Genomic DNA, 21778 nt, shown 5'->3' on the forward strand with positions numbered 1-21778 from the left:
CAAACAGCCTAGGCCTGCATCTTTAAAAGAGACCATTCTATTTAGAAAATTCAACAGGTTTACCGTAAACCACGAACACCTACCACACCTTGAACCCTTTGCCTTCTATTTATTTGCTCTGGAGAGTGCATGTGACAGTGAATGCTTGTTTGAGTGGTGTTGCAAACATTTTGGGGGATGGATATTGCTCAATAAATAGTTAATCTTCTGTTTTAAACCTATAAGATAACCTGTCGCTCTCTGTTTATTTGGCAAGTCAAACACTCGGGCTAACTCATCATTTTAAACAAAACATAATTGCGGTCAGTTGGGAGGTGAACAGTGGGAACCGCCCACACTCGTCACCACCTGGCCGTAACATTTTCAAATGCCTTTTGAAAGTCTACATGCACAACATCAACCATACTGCCGTCTTCCACCCTCTCTCTTACTTCATCAAAGAACTTGATCAAGAGCGTCAAACATAATTTGCCTTCAACAAATATATGCTGCCTTTCATTTATTACCTATGTTGTTCCAAGTGCCAATTAATTTTGTCCAGGATTATTGCCTTTAAAATTTACCCCACCACTGACTTTTGACTGATTAACTGTAGTTGCCTGATTTAGCCTGCTCCCTTTTTGAACAGGGGTGTAATATTTGCTATCCTTTAGTCTTCTGGCACTAACCCCATATCGAAGGAGGGTTGGAAACTTGCCTATGCATTTTCTACCCTTACTTCTCCGAGCAAACTAGGATGCCTCTCATTCTAACTGGACGACTTTTCTAACTTGAGCACTGCCAATCTTTTAAGTGTTTTTTCTATATAGAGTCATAGAGAGATACAGCACTGAAACAGGCCCTTCGGCCCACCGCATCTGTGCCGATCAACAACCACCCATTTATACTAATCCTACCTTAATCCCATATTCCTTACCACATCGCCACCATTCTCCTACCACCTACCTACACTAGGGGCAATTTTCAATGGCCAATTTACCTATCAACTTGCAAGTCTTTGGCTGTGGGAGGAAACCGGAGCACCCGGTGGAAACCCACGCGGTCGCAGGGAGAACTTGCAAACTCCACACAGGCAGTACCCAGAACTGAACCCGGGTTGCTGGAGCTGTGAGGCGGCGGTGCTGACCACTGTGCCGCCCCAAATTATTTATTTTTATCCTATCCAATTTCTCGACTACATCCTTTTTCATTGTGAAATTGACAGAATTCTCTTTATTCATGAAGACAGATGCAAAGTAATCATTTAGTACTTCAGCCATGCTCTCTGCCTCCATAAGAAGATCTGCTTTTTGGCCCCTAATTCAGCCCACCCTTCCTTTGACTAGCATTTTACTTTTTATATGTTTATATAACACTTGTTGCAATGGCAGTGTTTTGTGGCAATGCCATGGAATATGGAGGCGTCCAGTTCAAACTTATATTAAGGATTCGTGCAGAGTGTGGAGACCACTCTGTCCAACATGGACTGAGCAGTCAGCACGATAAATGTAACAGTGGCACCCAGTGTGATCCGGCCTCCTCTGACGGCTTTCAGCCCCCATGAAATCCCAGATGGTTGCCATCTTGGTTTTGGAGGCTACTATTGACTGGGGCTTCCAAAGTGTCATATCGCTCCTGGGCATCTGTTTTGACTCTTGAATGATTGTTTATTCTGGTGGTGAGAAAGAACCTGTGATTTTGAGGCCCTGTGTTATTTAAATGTGCCAGACAAGCTTCGGGGCACCATACAGGAGTCCCAGTGCTGTTCATCAGCTTGACACTTCAAAAATGGGCTGGTGCAGCTGCCAACAAGGTAATTTGCAGGAGTGGGGTGGGTGTGGGTGAGGTTAGTTGTGCTCATGGAGGGTTGCGTCCTGGGGCTGCAGTGGGCCAGATTACTTTTGTAGGCCCCGGAGGAGCAACTCTGCAGGTTTTGGTTTTACTCTTATTTTTACTTTCGGACACCAGCTCTTAATCATACTGCCATTCACACATCATCTAGACACATCTTTTCTTTAGTTTCTTTACTTGTCCTATTACCACTCTCTTTGGCCCTGCACTACCAACTGTTTTGTGATTTAATCTCTCCTGTCTTCTACCCTATTACAGATTTTGTTCTTTTTCCACCCTCACCCTCTCACTTAATAAGAACCTATTACATTTCTGACTTTCATCAGAACTGGGAAAAGATTATCGACCTGAAATGTTAACTCTGTTTCTCTCTCCACAGATGTTGGCTGACCTGAGAATTTCCAGCACTTTCTGTTTATATTTTAAATTTACTTACCTAGCTTTACTAATATCTAATGAAAGGCCACAGACCTGAAACGTTAACTCTGCTTCTCTCCACAGATGCTGCCTGACCTGCTGAGTATTTCCAGCACTTTCTGTTCCTATTTTACTAAGTTGGTGTTGTCCTTTCTTCTGATTCGGAAAGCTTTTGTTTCAAGGCCAGTTCCAGGACTTGAGCACTTAACCTAGGCTAATATTGGAGTGCAGCACTGAAGGAAAATTGCATTGATTGAAGTCCAGTACTGAAGGAATGCATCATGCTATTCACTTGACCATTTACTGATTAATAAATCTGTGCCAATTTATAACCTAAGACATGGTTATACAAAGTGATTGTTCTACTGCTATCCAAAATTGTGGAAGGACATCTGAGGGCACATCCAAGCTTGCTACAAATTGGCTAGCTATTAGGCAGTTTAAGGCACAACCTGGATTGGAAGGAGCAAGGGCTCGCCTATAGGAGTAGTCAAAGACACAGATTCATGGAAAATATCTGGAGATAAAACCTAAAATTGTAACATGGACGCTGGCAGGAAGACCCTTGAGTAGTGTCTTTACAACACTATCCAGCAGATGATTGACACCAAACACTGTCCCATCCCCACAATAATTTTCTATCATGTGGAAAAGTACAGTACCGAAATGAACAAAAATACTGTATAAATTATAAAACATGGCTGAGATAGTGTTCAAAGGTGTGAACTACACTTTGGTTTTAGATGATTGCAAAGTTCGCAAGCTTGACTCTTGATTTTGGGCAAATTCTTTGAACAATTTTAACCCACTCAAACTATTTGTTCAATGTATTGTAACTGTTTTCAGATGTTTAGGAGGTGGTGCAAATTTAGCCATTTAATAAGTTTTTTTTTCTTTTTGTAGGGTTTACATTTGCAAATACATCACAGCTTTTCCAAGGAAATCCCTTCAATGAACTACAATCTGAAAAAAAAGTTACTGAGCAACAAAAGTACAAAGAATATCTACGCTTACAAGTAAATGCAGTTGAAGAAATTCCATTTTTATGTCCCTTTGCACTCTTTTATTTTCTGCTTCTCTACTCTTCATAGTATAGTTGCTCTGCTTTATCTGGAAAAATGGACAAGTAGTCAAGTATATCTTCTGACACAGTTGCACACTGTACTAAGCTAAGAGAAGGTACTTTTGATAGGCAGTGGAATATAAGCTTCAAAATTATCATTCTTTTGTGTTTTTCTTATCAATTTTCTTTCCTCTTTATTCCTCAAGATATTGACTGTGTAAGATCTGGGGTTTGCTTTAATTTAATTGTAAGACTTGGGCCAATTACAATTACAGACTAAGTTGGGAGAGCTTATCTCAAAGGAACTTTCAGTTCAGACTAGCTACAAACCACGCTGGGTACAAGTATGTTTTCACAGGCTTTACGAAATTTATTAAGTTTATCACAATGAGTACAAAAACGCGATACTTAACAAAAGGCTGTGGTAAGCTGTCGCATTCACTTTGGAACACTGGTCCTCAACCTCCTCTTGATTGAAGTCTATCTTCTTTCTTCTGCTCGATGATGCGTGCTGATGTCTCTCAGCACATTTCTTTTATCCCCCTCCGAGGGGTTCTTCATTCCGTATTAGGTCATATTCCAACTTAACCCTTTCGATTGGTCTGGTATGACCTTACCTTCCATTCTTTGCCTCTACAGATGGTTTGATGGCCTAAGTAATTGTCACACATTGGGAAATGTTTGATATCCCCATCAACATTCCAATTATGAATGGCCTCCGAATATCTTTATTTACATTTCCATCCCCATGAGGCCTGCAAGTCTTTCAGTTATCGTTACTCAGAGTCTGTCTTAATTGAATTGGAGAGGGACAGTCATTAGACATCCAGTTTTATCTCAAAAGTAACTTCTGCTATTGTTGCTACAGCAGACACCTGGTCTTTCACCATCTTTCCAGCTTAGCATACGATTATACGTTTCACATAACAACATGATTCCAGACACAAGGTTCATAACTTAATCCTAATATAAGGCATTGATACACATACAAAGTATAACTATTACCGAGCATAACTGCATCATTTCTTAAAAGCTTTAAAAATATAGCACCTCATGTAAACTGCAGCAGGCCGTAACCTGCACAGTTTCATTCAAACAGTATACTAACAACAGATTAAACATGGCAGTTATTAACCCCATAGTTTTTACATTCCCCGCTGTGAGGGTGAAATACTGGATGGCATTGATCCCTCATACATTACTTCTTAAGGAAGGCATACCCTTTCCTGGTCTCCTGTCTAATTCTCATTTTCTTTATCATTCTCCTGATTTGTCTTAAGGCACATATTAAAATCAGAATTATCACCAATTGAGCAATCACTAAAACATGGGAAATAATCCCGATTTGTCCACTTCCGAGTTTAGACTGACTGGCCTGTAATTATTCAGTCTATCCCTCGCTCCCTTTTTAAACAAAGGTACATTGTTAGCAGACCTCCAGTCCTCCAGCATCACACCTGTATCCAGTGAGGATTGAAAAATAATGGTCAGACCTTCCCCTATTTCCTCTCTGGCTTCTTCTAACAGCCTGGGGTAACTGCAGAAGGCCGTAACCTGCACAGTTTCATTCAAGCAGTACAGTGACAACAGATTAAACATGGCAGTTGTTAACCCCTTAGTTCCTACAACATTTTCCCGGGCTACAGATTTATGGTTGTTAGTTGCCCTCTGGTACTTCATGCAAGTGATTTTTTTCCAATCTGAAGGTTGAGTGAGTTTTGGCATACAATTCAACCATAATGCACTTCAGAACTAAACCCGATCCTGATCTTGTTTGAGATCCACACATGCACATTTACACTGGGTTAAAGGTGTGCAAAGGAAACCCGACCCCAGTCCGAATGCTGGAGCTGGAAGCCCGACGTGACTCGGCCTGAACCCGACATGTGTCGTCGGATCCTGTCATGGTCGGGTCGAGCAACAGGCCTTTACATCAGTACATGGGTAAAGGCCTGCTACCTGACCCGACCCCGATGACATGTGACGGGTTCGGGCCGGGTCAGGTTGTACTTCCGGGTCCGGCATTCGGGCTCGGTCGGGTTTCCTTAGCACACCTTTACTGTGGGTTACTAGACAGTGATCAGGAGTTAGAATCCAGGCTGATTTTTTTTCTCTCTCATCCTAATCCAATGATGTTGAGGCCAGTGATACCTTTATTGCTGCCTTTGTTATTTAATGCAGCACTGACCAGGAATTATGACTGAGACGTTCTTGGTCTATGTGGTTCAATTAATCATTGATAAACCTATGGTGCTAAAATAGGACTTAACTAAAGGACTTAATAGGACAACACACTCGTGGTTGGTCTCCCACATTCTACCCTCCTTAAATGTGAGGTCATCCAACATTCAGCTGCCCGTGTCTTAACTCGCACCAGTCCTGTTCACCTATCCCCCATGTGCTTCGTGACCTACTTGGTTCCTGGTCAAGCAATGTCTTCGAATCATAGAATGATAGAAAGTTTACTGCACAGAAAGAGGCCACTTGGTCCATTGTGTCTGCGTGGGCTGATTAAAAAAAAAAGAGCCACTCAGTCTAATCCCTCTTTCCAGTATTTGGTCCGTAGCCCTCCAGGTTACCGCACTTAAGGTGCACATCCAGGCACCTTTTAAATGAGGGTTTCTGCCTCTATCACCCTTTCAGACATTGGGTTCTAGACCCCCATCATCATCATCTTCTTCTTCTTTGGCCTCCTTGTCTCGAGAGACCATGGGTAAGCACCTGGAGGTGGTCAGTGGTTTGTGCAGCAGCGCCTGGAGTGGCTATAAAGGCCAATTCTAGAGTGACAGACTCTTCCACAGGTGCTGCAGATAAAATTGGTTGTCGGGGCTGTTACACAGTTGGCTCTCTCCTTGCGCTTCTGTCTTTTTTCCTGCCAACTGCTAAGTCTCTTCGACTCGCCACGCTTTAGCCCCGCCTTTATGGTTGCCCACCAGCTCTGGCGATCGCTGGCAACTGACTCCCACGACTTGTGATCAATGTCACAGAACTTCATGTCACGTTTGCAGACGTCTTTAAAGCGGATCCATGGACGGCCGGTGGGTCTGGTACCAGTGACGAGCTCGCTGTACAATGTGTCCTTGGATGACCCCCATCACCCTCTGTGAAAAAGTTATCCTTATCTCCACTCTAATCCTTCTACCAATCACTTTAAATCTATGCTCCTTGGTCATTGACCCCTCTGCTAAGGTAAATAGGCCCTTCCCATCCACTTTATCCAGGACCGTCACAATTTTGTATATCTCAATCAAATCTCCCCTCAGTCTCCTCTGTCCCAAGGAGAACAACCCTAGCCTATCCAATCTGTCCTCATAGCTGCAATTTTCCAGTCCTAGCAACATACTTATAGATCTCCTGTGTACCTTCTCAGTGCAATTACATCCTTTCTGTAAAGAGGTGAGCAGACTACACACAGTACTCAAGTTGTGGCCTAACTAATGTTTTATATAGTTCCAGCATAACCTCCATACTCTTATACTCTAAGTCTCGGCTAATAAAGGAAAGAATTCCATATGCCTTCTTAACCACCTTATTGACCTGTCCTGCTACCTTCAGGGATCTGTAGACATACACGCCAAGGTCCCTCACTTCCTCTACACCTCTCAGTATCCTCCCAGTTATTGTGTATTCCTTTGCCTTGTTTGCTCTCCCCAAATGCATCACGTCACACTTCTCCAGGTTAAATTCCATTTGCCACTTTTCTGCCCACCTGACCAGTCCATTGATATCTTCCTGCAGTGTACAGCCATAACCTTGCTATGAACCACATGGCCAATTGTTGTGTCTTCTTGATCAATGCCCCTACATTTAAGTCCAGGTTGTTAATATGTACCGCAAAATGCAGGGGACCTAGTACTGAGCCCTGCGGAACCCCACTGGAAACACCCTTCCAGTCGCAAAAACACCCGTCACAATTACCCTTTGTTTTCTGCCAATGAACCAATTTTGTATCCAGATTTCTGCATTCCCTTGGATCGCATGGGCTTTTATTTTTTTAACCAGTCTGCCATGTGGGACATTGTCAAAAGCCTTGCTAAAATCCATGTAGACCACATCAACTGCACTACCGTCATTAATCCTCCTTGCTACTTCCTCAAAAAATTCAACCAAGTTAGTCAGACACGACCTTCCCTTAACAAATCCCTGATGACTATCTTTGATTAATCCATGCTTTTCTAAGTGGCAGTTTATCCTATCTCTCAGAATTGATTCCAATAATTTGCCCATTACCAAGGTTAGATTGACTGGCCTGAACGTTAACTGATCTCCAATCCTTCGGCATCATACCTGTATCCAGTGAGGATTGGAAAATGAGGGTCAGACCTTCTGCTATTTCCTCCCTGGCTTCTTTTAACAGCTGGGGTACATTTCATCCAGCCCTGGTTGTTTATCCACTTTCAAGGATGCTAATCCCCTGAAAATACTTCTTCGCTCCCTATGTTTATCACATCCAATACTTCACACGCCTCCTTAACTACAATGTCTGCATCGTCCCCCTCTTTTGTGAAGACAGGTGAAAAGTATTCATTAAGAACCATACCCACATCTTGCACCTCCACACATAGGTTACCTTTTTCGTCTTTTATGGGCCCTACTCGTTCGTTCCTTAATTATTCTGTTACTCTTAAGAACTTGATTTTAAGATTCTGATCCATGTTTTCAAATCCCTCCATGGCTTTGCTTCTCCTTATCTCTGTAATCTCCTCCAGTCACACTATCCTCCGAGATTTCTGTGCTCCTCTAATTCTGGCCTCTTGAGCATCCCCGATTTTAATCACTGCACCATTGGTGGCTGTGCCTTCAGTTGCCTAGGCCCTAAGCTCTGGAATGCCCTCCCTACACACCTCTACCTCGCTTTCCTCCTTTCAGACACTCCTTAAAACTGACCTCTTTGATCAAGCTTTTGGTCTGACTTAATGTCTCCTTGTGTGGTTCGGTATCCTGTGTTGTTTTATAATGCTCCTGTGAAGTGCCTTGGGACGTTTTATTACGTTAGAGGCTTTATATAAATATAAGTTGTTTTTTTTAAATAGCTTTGTACTTGGAGTAAGCAGCATGATGGGAATTTTTTTTTCATTTTTATTGAAACATTAGTACATCCACACTCTTAGGTGTGCAAATCTGATGCATACACATCATTTAAAAACAGTTTGCTCCTGAAAAGACAAAAGGGTGATCGAGTACTGTTCAGCTGATACTAAAGAGAAGAGCAGACATCTACAGTTGATATATGTGAAAATTTAGTTTTGAATACATCCAAAAATTGACATTTTTCCTCATTCATGGATCTTCCACATAGCTTGGAATGAATTCCTTAATAAACCAATGAAAATCACAGGTTAATGGCCCATTGAGGATTTTCAGACATTTCTCCATTTATAGAATTACTGGATGATCTTGGGCCAGGACACTCTCTCTTTACCTAATCCATCAGAGTCAGCATGGTTTTATGAAGGGTAAATCGAGTTTGACTAATTTTCTAGAGTTCTTTGAAGCTGTAACAAGCAAAGTGGATAATGGGGATCCTGGAGATGTAGTATATCTGGACTTCCAGAAAGCATTTGATAAGGTGCCGCACAAAAGGTTAATACACAAGGTAAGAGCACATGGGATTAGGGGCAATTTATAAGCTTGGATAGAGGATTGGCTAACAAACAGAAAACAGAGAGTCGGGATAAATGGGTGTTTTTCTGGCTGGCAAGATGTAACTAGTGGGGTGCCACAGGGTTCGGGCCTCGGGCCCCAACTATTTACAATTTATATTAATGACTTGGATGCAGGGATAGAAGGTACTGTAGCCAAATTTGCAGATGACACTAAAATAGGTGGGATAGTAAGTTGCAATAAAGAAATAAGAAATTTACAAATGGATATGGATAGGTTAGGTGAATGGACCAAAATTCAGCAGATGGAGTTTAACGTGGATAAGTGTGAGGTTATCCATTTTGGTTGGAAGAATAGAAAGGCAAATTCTAATCTAAATGGAGAGAAACTTCAGAGTGCTTCGGTGCAGAGGGATCTGGGTGTCCTTGTCCATGATTCGCTAAAAACTAGTATGCAGGTACAGCAGGTAATAAGGAAGGCAAATGGAATTTTGGCATTTATTGCTAAAAGAATAGAGTATAAAAGTAGGGAAGTGTTGCTGCAACTGTACAAGGCATTAGTGAGACCACACCTGGAGTATTGCGTACAGTTTTGGTCCCCTTACCTGAGGAGTGATGTAGTTGCATTGGAGGCAGTTCAGAGGAGGTTCACTAGATTGATTCCAGAGATGAGGGGTTTGTCTTATGAAGAGAGATTGAGCAGTTTAGGCCTTTACTCTCTAGAGTTTAGAAGAATGAGAGGAGATCTTATTGAGGTATAAGATGATGAAGGGGATTGACAAAGTAGACATAGAGAGGATGTTTCCTCTGGTGGGGCAATCTAGAATGAGAGGTCATAGTTTTAGGATAAAGGGTAGCAGATTTAAAACAGATGAGGAGAAATTACTTCTCTCAAAGGGTCATGAGTCTGTGGAATTCACTACCCCAGAGTACGGTGGATGCCGAGACATTGAGTAAATTTAAGGAGGAGATAGACAGATTTTTAATTAGTAATGGGTTGAAGGGTAATGGAGAAGGGGCAGGAAAGTGGAGTTGCGGCCGAGATGAGATCAGTCATGATCGTATTGAATGGCAGAGCAGGCTTGAGGGGCTGAATTGCCTACTCCTGCTCCTAGCTCTTATGTACCCCTTTCTTTCTGCCTTGAGGTAAAATCTTTCACAATGAAATTATTTGTTGCAAATATTAAGGAATTGATGTAGCGTATCGCTGTGTCGTTGCTTAATTTTGCTCTTGGCTTCAGAGTAGTCATTTATCTGGCCTTTGGCAATGCTGAATACAGCATTGGTTTGCCACACCTGCACATAATTTCAGACAGTAATGTCAAGTAAAATTTCAGTCTTTTCGGGTGTGATTCTTTTAACGTCTGTAATGCTGCAAAATCGTTAGGAGTTTCCATTGCTACGGTTTCTGCCGATTGCTTCCTCTGGTGGGTGAAGTGGTACAGAAATATTCTAAATGGAGCATAAATGGGGCATTTTCAAGTGGCAGGCAGCGAATAGTGGGGTGCCATAAGGATCAAGGCTGGGGCCTCAGCTTTTTACACTCTATTTTACTGAATTAGATGAAGAGACAGAGAGTAATGTATCTAAGTTTTCTGATGATACAAAGCTCGGTGGAAAGGCAAGCAGTGGGGAGGATGTAGAGAAGCTGCAATGAGATATAGACAGGTTAAGTGAGTGGGCAACAAGATGGCAAATGGAGTATAATGTAGGGAAGTGTGAAGTTGTTCACTTTGTTCGTAAAAATAGAAAAGGTGTGAAACTTCTAAGTGTTGATATTCAGAGACACTTGGGGGTACTGGTACAACGGATGCACAAAGTTAACAGGCAGATGCAGCAGACTATTAGGAAGGCAAGTGACATGTTGGTCTTTATTGCAAGGGGATTGAAGTACAGGAATAAAGAAGTCTTACTAAAACTGTACAGAACTTTGGTGAGACCATACCTGGAATACTGTGCAGTTTCGGTCTCCACATTGAAGATGGGATATACTTGCACTGGGGGCAGTGCAGCGAAGATTTACTAAATTGGTCCCTGGGATGAGGGGATTGCCCCATGATGAGAGACTGAGTAAATTGGGCCTATATTCTCTGGAACTTAGGAGAATGAGAGGTGATGTAATTGAGACATACAATATTGTGAAAGGGCTGGATAGGGTAGAAACTGAGGGATTGTTCCCACTAGTCAGGGAATCTAGAACATGGGGACACAGTCTCAGGATATGGGGCCAATCATTCAGGACTGAGATGAGGAGAAATTACTTTTACTCAAAGAGTTGTGAATCTTTGGAATTCTCTACCCAGAGCGTTGTGGTTGCTCCATCATTGAATACATTTAAGGCTGGGATCGATAGATTTTTGGTCTCACGGAGAATCAAGGGATATGGGGAGCAGGCAGGAAAGTGGAATTGAAGCCCAAGATCAGCCATGATGAAAGTGCAGTTCCCTCAGTTCCATTCCCCTGCCTTCTCCCCGTAACCCTGCACATTCTTCCTTTTCATATAACTGTCTAATTCCCTTTTGAATGCCTCAATTGAACCTGCCTCCACCACATTCTCAGGCAACACATCTCAGACTTTAAACACACTGCCGCATGAAAAAGTTTTTCCTCATGTCACTTTTGCTTCTCTTACCAAATACTTTAAATCTGTGCCCTCTCGTTCTCTATCCTTTCACGAGTGGGAACAGTTTCTCTCCATCTACTCTGTCCAGACCCCTCATGATTTTGAATACCTCTATGAAATCACCTCTCAGCCTTCTCTTCTCCAAGGAAAAGAGTCCTAACTTCTCCAATTGATCTTCATAACTGAAATTCCTCTTCCTTGGAACCATTGTCATGAATCTTTTTTGTACTCTCTCCAATGCCTCACATCTTTCCTCAAGTGCGGCGCCCAGAATTGGACACAATACTCCAGCTGAGGCCGAACTAGTGTCTTATGCAAGTTCAACATAACTTCCTTGCTCTTGTACTCTATGCTGCGATTAATACTCTACGCTTTTTCAACCTGTCCTGCCACTGTCAATGACTTATGCACAGATTGGGCGGCACAGTGGTGCAGTGGTTCACCGCAGCCTCACAGCTCTAGCGACCCGGGTTCAATTCCGGGTACTGCCTGTGTGGAATTTGCAAGTTCTCCCTGTGTCTGCGTGGGTTTCCTCCGGGTGCTCCGGTTTCCTCCCACATGCCAAAGACTTGCAGGTTGATAGGTAAATTGGCCATTAGCAATTGCCCCTAGTATAGGTAGGTGGTAGGGAAATATAGGGACAGGTGGGGATGTGGTAGGAATATGGAATTAGTGTAGGATTAGTATAAATGGGTGGTTGATGGTCGGCACAGACTGGTGGGCCGAAGGGCCTGTTTCAGTGCTGTATCGCTAAACTAAACTAAACTAAGATACACCTAGGTCCCTTTGCTCCTGCACCCCCTTTAGAATTGTACCCTTTATTCTATGTTGTCTCTCCATGTTCTTCCTACCAAAATGAATCACTTCACATTTCTCTGCATTGAACTTCACCTGCTATCTATCTGCCCATTCCACCAACTTGTCTATGTCCTTTTGAAGTTCTACACTGTCCTCCTCACAGTTCACAATGCTTCCAAGTTTCGTATCATCTGAAAACTTTGAAATTGTGCCCTGTACACCAAGGTCTAGGTCATTAATGTATATCAGGAAAAGCATGGGTTCCAACACTGATCCCTGGGGAACTCCACTACACATCTTCCTCCAGCCTGAAAAACATCCATTAATCAGTACTCTTTGTTTCCTGTCACTCAGCCAATTTCATATCCATGTTGCTACTGTCCCTTTTATTCCATGAGCTACAAGTTTGCTCACAAGTCTGTTGTGTGGCACTATATTAAATGCCTTTTGAAAGTCCATATACACCACATCAACTGCATTGCCCTAATCAACCCGCTCTGTTATCTCCTCAAAAAACTCCAGCAAGTTAGTTAAACATAATTTTCCCTTAAGAAATCCATGCTGGCTTTCCTTAATTAACTCGCATTTATCCATGTGACTATTGATTTGTCCCGAATTATTTTTTCTGTAAGTTTTCCCACCACTGAAGTTAAACTGACTGGCCTGTAGTTGCTAGGCTTATCTTTACACCCTTTTTTGAACAAGCGTGTAACGTTTACAATTCTCCAGTCTTCTGGCTCCACCCCCGAGTCTAAGGAAGACTGAAAAATTATGACCAGTGCCTCTGCGCTTTCCACCTTCACTTCCCTCTGTATTCTTGGATGCATCTCATTCGGTTCAAGTGCTTTATCCACTTTAAGTACAGATAGCCTATCTAATACTTGGTCTTTATCAATTTTAAACCCCTCTAGTGTCTGACTTGCCTCCTCTTTCAATATTGCCTGGATTACATCATCTTCCTTGGTAAAGACATATGCAAAGTATTCATTTAATACCTCAGCTATGCCCTCTGCCTCCATCTATAAATCCCCTTTCTGGTCCATAATCGGTCTACTCTTCCTTTTACCACCCTTTTACTATTTATATGCCGATAGAAAACTTTGGGATTTCCTTCAATGCTAGCTGCCAGTCTCTTTTCATGCTCTCTGTTTGCTTCTCTTATTTGCTTTTTCACTTCCCCTCTGGACTTTCTATATTTAGCCTGGTTCTCAACAGTATTTTCTACCTGGCATCTGTCAGAAGCACACTTTTTCTTCTTTATCTTAATCTCTACCTCTTTTGTCATCCAGGGAGCTCTGGAATTGTTTACTCTACTTTTCCCCTTCGAGGGTACATACTGTGCCCAAACTATCTCTTCTTTGAAGGTAGACCATTGTTCATCTACTGGTTTTTCTGCCAGCTTTTGACTCCAGTTTATTCACCCCAGTTTCATTCTTACCCCATTGAAGTTGGCCTTCCCCCAGTTAATTATTCTTACCCTGGATTACTCTTTGTCCTTTCCCATAGTCAGCCTAAACCTTATGATACAATGATCACTATCCCCTAAATGCTCTCCTACTGATACTTGATCCACTTCACCCACCTCATTCCCAAGAACCAGGTCTAGCAGTGCCTCCTTTCTCATTGGACTACAACATAATGTTGTAGAAAATCTTCCTGAACACACTCCAGGAACTCTTGCCCCTCACTGCCCTTTACACAACTATTATCCCAGTCTATGTTTGGATAATTAAAGTCCCCCATTATAACTACCCTATAATTTTTGCACCTGTCTGTAATTTCCTTGCAAATTTGTTCTTCCAGTCCTTCCCACTAGCTGGTGGCCTATAGACAACACCGAGCAATGTAACGGCACCTTTTTTGTTCCTTAGCTCTAGCCAAATTGATTCTGTCCTCGACCCCTCTGGGGCATCCTTTTTCACCAGCACTGCAATGCTCTCCTTAATCAATACCACCACCCCTCCCCCTTTTTTCCCTTTCTTATCTTTCCTGAACACCTTGTATCCAGGAATATTTAACACTCCCCAAAGCCTGTCCAGCATCTACAAGGCACAAGTCAGGATTGTGATGGAATACTCTCCACTTGCCTGGATGGGTGCAGCTCCAACAACACTCAAGAAGCTCAACACATCCAGGACAAAGCAGCCCGCTTGATTGGCACTCATCGACAAACATTCACTCCTTCACCACAGACGCACAGTGGCAGCAGTGTGCACCATCAATAAGATGCACTGCAGCAACACACCAAGGCTCCTTAGACAGCACCTTCCAAACCCGCGACCTTTACCACCTAGAAGGACAAGGGCAGCAGATGCATGGGAACACTACCACCTGCAAGTTCCTCTCAAAGCCACACACCATCCTGACTTGGAACTATATCGCTGTTCCTTCACTGTCGCTGGGTCAAAATTCTGGAACTCCCTTCCTAACTTCACTGCAGGTGTACCTACCCCACATGCACTGCAGCAGTTCAAGAAGGCAGTTCACCACCACCTTCTCAAGGGCACTTACGGATGGGCAATAAATGCTGCCGAGCTAGCGATGCCCACATCCCAGGAACGAATAATAGAAAAAAACAGAGAAGGGGTAGCTCCGCAAAGGTGGATGGGGAGAAGGGCTCTCAGCAAGAAGCCATATCCACCAAGGTCTTCAGGGAAAAATTGCCCTACTTCAGCAAGGAACAGTGTGTGTGACATCTGCATTTCACTAAAGAGGGAGGTGCTTTTCGTGTCTGGCTCCTTTCAGGCTGGAACAGGTGATATTTCCAACATCTTGCAGTTCGCCAGTTGTCCCAGGGAAGTCACTGAGGCTCTGTATACAATAAAAGCTGAATACATTTCATTCTGTCTTGCCAGAGAGAGGCAGGTGGAGCAAGTGGATGGCTTTGCCTGGATAGCAGGTTTCCCCTTGATGTAGGGTAGCACTGACAGCACACCTATCACTCTGCGGGCTGTGCATGTACCGCACCCACAAGGGATTCAACTCCATTCATGGCTGTGACCATACTCAAAATATTATGCAAGTCAATGCCTGATATCTTGAAAGCAGTCACGGCCTAAAAATTTGTGATGTATTATTACCTCACACTTGATGAAAATGATCCACCAGTATGCTGCCTGATCATCTCTGTGATTGCAGCGACCAGCCCAGTGCTAAACACACTGTTGACTGGCTGAATGCTCAGCAGGGGGGCCTGGGTGTGTGCAAGGCTAGCATGAGTTAAACCTATTCTGCACTTCTTAAAGTCACCTCTTAAAGGGAGGTGCATTCTAACTGCAACAAAGAATAAAGAGTATCATTGGAGAAGAAAGCCAGAGAAAGGGCTCTCAGGTTCTCCAATGCAGCACTTGAGGCTTTACTACAGTAGGTGGACAGGAGGAGAGATGTCATGTTTCCACAGGAAGCCAGGTGGCTCTCCAGGCATGTACGGAAAAGGGAATGGGAGCAGATAGCCATGGAGGCCAATGCAAGGAGTCTGGTTCCGAATACCTGGCTGCAATACTGCAAAAAGTTCAATGTCCTCATGCGAGTGGCCAAGGTCAGTGAACGCACCTTCAAATGCCACCTCCTATGCACTGCACCACCAACCTCACACGTCTCTCAATGTACCACACCTCCATCAGCAATTTTTGACACTCAGGACTCATGCTTCCCAGTCATAAACTCCACCTGACTCACCCACTTACTACTGCTGCGATTGTCACACCTACACTTATAACTTCCACCTACTTTCAGCTATGACAGGCATATCACCCAAATACATTGCAATACACTCACTGACACTCTTTCCTCTCTCTTGTAGGACAAAGTGGCACATAACAGGAGGGAGCAGCAGAGAACCAGTGGGGAACAGCATGCCTGCACCTCGTGAGCCCCTTGGAAGATACAGTACTCTGAATCATTGACGCAACAGTGACTGAGGCCGTTCTAACAGGCATTGTGGAGACCAACCAGGATGATGATATCTTCCTACCTCATGCACCTTCTCAAATCCCAATCATCCGTAATCTGGTATGAAGTACAAGCTTCAGATGGTGTGACCGTGCACCTCTTGCTTTCCTCCCCATCTGCAGTTATGCTTTTAGATACTCGAGGGCTGCCATCTGGCAGCCAATCCAGCCTGATGATACAGGAGCAGACAGCTGATAAAGAAGCATCATCACTCGAGCTGACAATTGTAGCCACCAGCTCAGATTGCAGCGGTTCAAGAAGGCAGCTCATCACCACCTTCTCAAGGGCAATTAGGGATGGGCAATAAATGCTGGCATTGTCAGCGACACCCATATCCCACGAATGAATAAAAAAAAATGTTGGCGACCATTGGGTTCTTGTGAGCTCAAACTCCTTTCGTTAAAACTACCAGTTTACTGCCTGTCATCTTGATTGCAGTGTTAGTAAACTTCATGTATTGGTAATGGATTCACTGTATGTAGCCTGACATTTAGATAGAGATGTACTTAGAATCATAGATTGAGGAAGCCACTACCTCATTTAAATAACTTACCATTTTTCCTGATATTTTATAAATCTTGATTACAAAGGTCTCTCCATTGTAACTGGGGCAGATCTTTGAGGACCTACACCGACTGGGCCAGCTTGCTTGAAATCAATAGTAATCTCTCAAAACAGCATGAAGCTTGCTGCAAGTGGTTGTGTTACAGATACTATGCCATGAATTCTGCTTTGACTCAAAAATTGATCCCTGTGAAAGTCAAGTTAGCTCCAACTTTCTGTGGTGATTTCTGCTAGCCTGGGAGTTACACACAGAGATGCATAGCATATTCTAATTTGCTAATTTCTGTTTAATTATGGATGTTCCAAATGCATTTATTTCACAAGAAACAAATAACTTTAGACTGGTGAAAGTTTACATCATAAGCTAATGCCATGTATATATTGAACAAATGCCACTTCCATTTGATGTATGAAGAAGCGATAAAACTGTAAGAACAGTTTGCTCACACACTGACTATCCCAATAATATTGATTGCCAATAGAAGTTGGGGTTGTTACTTTTTTACATCAGAGTAGTCCACCTGCTATCAAGTTTAGCTGGTGTTGCAGCAGTTTGTCAGCTGGCTCACGACTCCCTCATGTATTTACCGGAAGCTGGTCACTGTATCTGCCCCAAAGCCTGAGTCAAGCAGGCAAAACTCTCATCTTAACTCTCGTCATGGCACTACAGATCCAGGGATGAACACTAAAGGCAGTATATAATAATTTAGCGCTGGGAGATTAAATTAGCTGTCAGTTTTTTTTCTGTTGAGTTTCCTAACATTGTGGAAAATAATTGAGATTCTCTTGCAGTTTCAATTTATGAAATTTATGAAATTCAGAAACTATTTTATGAATGAACAAAGATCCAGTGCTATAGTCCTTCAAAACCTTTTCAGGGAATAAAGTTTATACTTTTATAATTTATGTATACATGTGGTTTATATGCTTGGTGGTGTTATGGTTTGTCTAAATTAATTGTTCAGTCTTGAGCACCAAAAATAGAACTGAATGTTTTAGTACCTATGTTGAACTAAACAAAGAACTGAAGATCTGATTAGCATGAGGATCTGATGCAGCAAAGTTGGGATGTCCAGCTAACTTGAAGTTTCAAAATTTAAAGGGACAGCGCTCCTAAGGGTGAAGTTTTTCCTCCCCTTGGGAATATAGGTGTTTTCAATAAGAAGCTACAAATGACGATCTTTCAATTAGTTTTTAATGTGTTCCAGATTGAAGAGAAGCGACGCAAGACAGAGGAAGAACGTGAAAAATGTAAACGTGAAGAGCAGCAAGAGGAGAAACGCCTAGCTGAACAGAGGGCACGAATTGCAAAAGAGCTTGAAGAAGAGCAAGAAAAGAAACGGCGTAAAGAAGAGGAGGTAGTCTTGTGTTTTTAGTCTAAGATATGACTGGACTTTGTTCAGTTTGTTTAATAGTTGATGGGAGTGGAAGTTACGTTAGTTATATAAAGGTCTGGTCAGACCCCATTTAAAGTACTGCCTTCAATTCTGGGCACTGCACCTCAGGAAGGGTTTATTTGCTATGAAGTGAGTGCAGTATAGATTCACCAGAATGATACCTGGGCTGAAAGGGTTAAATTATGAGGACAGGTTGCATACAGTAGCATTGAACATGTTTTCCATCAAGTATAGAAGATTAAGGGCTGATCTAATTGAGATGTTTAGGATGATTGAAGCAGTTGTTAGTAACTATTTCCTCTGGTGAAGGAGACCAAAGCAAGAGGGCATAATTGAGCTAGGCCTTTCAGCAACGATGCCAGTAAGCACTCTCTTTTCCAAATAGCTGTAGAGGCTAGGTCAATTGAAAATTTCAGTACAGAGATTGGTATATTTTTGATAGGCATTAAGGGTTACAGAACCAAGGTGGGCAGGTGGAGTTAAGATACAGCCCAACCAAGATCTAATTGCACAGTGGCACAGTGGTTAGCACCGCAGCCTCACAGCTCCAGCGACCCGGGTTCAATTCTGGGTACTGCCTGTGTGGAGTTTGCAAGTTCTCCGTGTCTGCGTGGGTTTCCTCCGGGTGCTCTGGTTTCCACCCACAGCCAAAAGACTTGCAGGTTGATAGGTGAATTGGCCATTATAAATTGTCACTAGTATAGGTAGGTGGTAGGGGAATATAGGGACAGGTGAGGATGTGGTAGGAATATGGGATTAGTGTAGGATTAGTATAAATGGGTGGTTAATGGTCGGCACGGACTCGGTGGGCCGAAGGGCCTGTTTCAGTGCTGTATCTCTAAAAATCTAAAAAAAATGGCAGAAAAGGCTCAAGGGCTTGAATCGCCTAGTCCTGTTCCCAAATTATCAACCTATTTAGAAACCTAATTCTTATGGCCTTAGTAGTTAGTTTGTGTATGTATATATAATATAAGCATAGTTTTAGGTGTACAATAGAGTTTTAGTTTTACGTATTGGTGTAATTTTCTATAGGTACCCTGCAAAATTCAGATGTGAATCACACTGAATGCGATTTTGGGCAGATTGTTAGCATGGGTGCTGGAATATGCAGTAAAGTATGCAGAGTAGGCAGATTGTGATAACAGTCGGCGTATACCGCTAATTTGATTGTAGCGGTGCCATTTTGAAGCTCAACACTGCAGTAAAACCCTCTCTTAACCATGCACAGTTGAACATGTTTTTAGCAGGAAGGACCCCCCCCACCGCCCCCGCCACCACCCGACACCCCCCTGCCAACAACCAGTACCGTTTTGAAGGGATTATCCACCACTCTCAGGTTAGTTGCTGATTGATTTTTACTGGCTGTCGCTGAGGTAGTAGAAGCTTTTAGAGGTATTGACCACTATTTAAAGTTAGTCAAGTCGACAGGGAGTTCGGTAGTACCTTGTGAATGCTTTGGTTCTCACTTCAAGGGTTTTACTCATCGTCACCATCTGTTGAACTGCCTCTGCTGCTTCCCTCTCTTCCTCAGCCCACCAGGACAAACTTCCTTTAAGGTTTCCCCCCTATCCTAACCTGAATTTGCATATTTCTCCAGTTTCTTTCCTATCTCCCCTCCTAGCCTCTTGGAGCTCATCTTGCTTTCCAGATCCTATTCCTACTAAACTATTGATCATCCAACTTCTCTTCCTGGCTCCAATGTTAACTGATGTTATTAAAGGTTCTCTTGCTTCAGTTACTGTTCCCCTCTCCTTCAAATCTGCTGTCATCACCCTTCTTCTCAAAATCCCAACCTTTGACCCCTCTGCCCTTGCAAACTGTTTCCCCATCTCCAATTTCCTTTTCCTCTGAAGTCCTTGAACGTGTTGTCATCTCCGAAATCCCTGGCCATCTTTTTCAGAACTCCAATTTTGAATCCCTCCAGTCAGGGTTTCTGCCCCCGCCATAGTACTGAAACAGTTCTTAACCAAAGTCATAAATTACATCCAAATTGACTGTGACAGAGGTAGGTTTGCTGAGGTACATTGGCTCCCAGTTAAGCCATGCTTTGATTTTAAAATTCTCATCCTTGTTTTCAAATCCCTCCATGGCCTCGCTCCTCCCTATCTCTGTCATCTCCTCCAGCCTTTCAGCAGCCCCCCACCCCCCACCCAACCCCCCGAGATCTCTGCACTCCACTAATTCTGATCTCTTGAGCATTCCTGATTTGAACTGCTCTACAAGAAGCGGGTGTGCCTTTAGCTGCCAAGGCTGTAAATCTCTCCGTCTCTCTTTCCTCCTTTAAGATGTTTCTTAAAGCCTACTTCTATAATCAAGCTTTTGGTCATCTGTCCTGATGGTGGCTCGGTGTCCATTTTGCTTGATAACACTTGTAAAGCACCTTAGGACGTTTTATTATGTTAAGGGTGCTATTTAAATACAAGGTCTTGCTGTTTCTGTAGCTGGTGTTGCTCAGATCTCTTGCTCCCAGTCATGGGTGTAGGAGTTTCCATTCCCCATCGCCTGCAACATGACAGGGAGAATGAGCAGAGGAGACATAGCAGTGCAAAAGATGAGGCTGAAGCATTTGCAACAATCTTCAGCCAGAAGTGTTGAATTCATGATCCATCTCTGCCTCCTCCTAAAGTCCCCAGCATCACAGATGCCAGTTTTCAGCCAATTCCATTCACACCGCATGATATCAAGATACAACTGAACGCACTGGATACTGCAACATAAAAACGTAGAAAATTGGAGCAGGAGTAGGCCATTCATTATGATCATGGCTGATCATCCAACTCAGTAACCTGTTCCCGCTTTCCCCCATATCCTTTGATCCCTTTCGCCCCAAGAGCTATATCTAACTCCTTCTTGAAAACATACAATGTTTTGGCCTCAACTGCTTTCTGTGGTAGCGAATTCCACAGGCCCACCACGCTCTGGGTGAAGTAATTTCTCCTCATCTCAGTCCTGAAAGGTTTACCCCGTATCCTTAGAATATGACCCCTGGTTCTGGACACCCCCACCATTGGGAACATCCTTCCTGCATCTACCCTGTCAAGTCCTGATGAGATCCCCCCTCACTCTTCTGAACTCCAGCAAATATAATCCTAATCGACTCAATCTCTCCTCATACGTCAGTCCCGTCATCCCAGGAATCAGTCTCGTAAACCTTCGCTGCACTCCCTCTATAGCAAGAACATCCTTCCTCAGATAAGGAGACCAAAACTGCACACAATATTCCAGGTGTGGCCTCACCAAGGCCCTGTATAATTGCAGCAAGACATCCCTGCTCTTGTATTCGAATCCTCTCGCTATGAAGGCCAACATACCATTTGCCTTATTTGACGCCTGTTTCTTACCTTCAGCGACTGGTGTACGAGAACACCCAGGTATCATTGCATATTCCCCTCTCTCAGTTTATAGCCGTTCAGATAATAATCTGCCTTCCTGTTTTGCCATCAAAGTGGATAACCTCACATTTATCCATATTATACTGCATCTGCCATGCATTAGCCCACTCACTCAACTTGTCCAAATCACCCTGAAGCCT

The 21778-nt window shown here is 43.2% G+C and overlaps 1 protein-coding gene across 11 annotated transcripts in view; it reads left to right on the top strand.

Moving 5' to 3' along the window:
• LOC137370017 (centrosome and spindle pole-associated protein 1) overlaps nt 1-21778 on the top strand; it is a 302437-nt gene that overhangs the window by 162519 nt on the left and 118140 nt on the right. For all 11 annotated transcript variants that reach the window (XM_068031956.1, XM_068031948.1, XM_068031947.1 and 8 more), the window contains 2 exons: nt 3151-3263; nt 18058-18207. In XM_068031956.1, the coding sequence (XP_067888057.1) occupies nt 3151-3263; nt 18058-18207 (263 nt within the window). The remainder of the gene's footprint in view (nt 1-3150; nt 3264-18057; nt 18208-21778) is intronic.

Source organism: Heterodontus francisci, chromosome 5, assembly GCF_036365525.1.
Source record: "Heterodontus francisci isolate sHetFra1 chromosome 5, sHetFra1.hap1, whole genome shotgun sequence".
NCBI lineage: Eukaryota > Metazoa > Chordata > Chondrichthyes > Heterodontiformes > Heterodontidae > Heterodontus > Heterodontus francisci.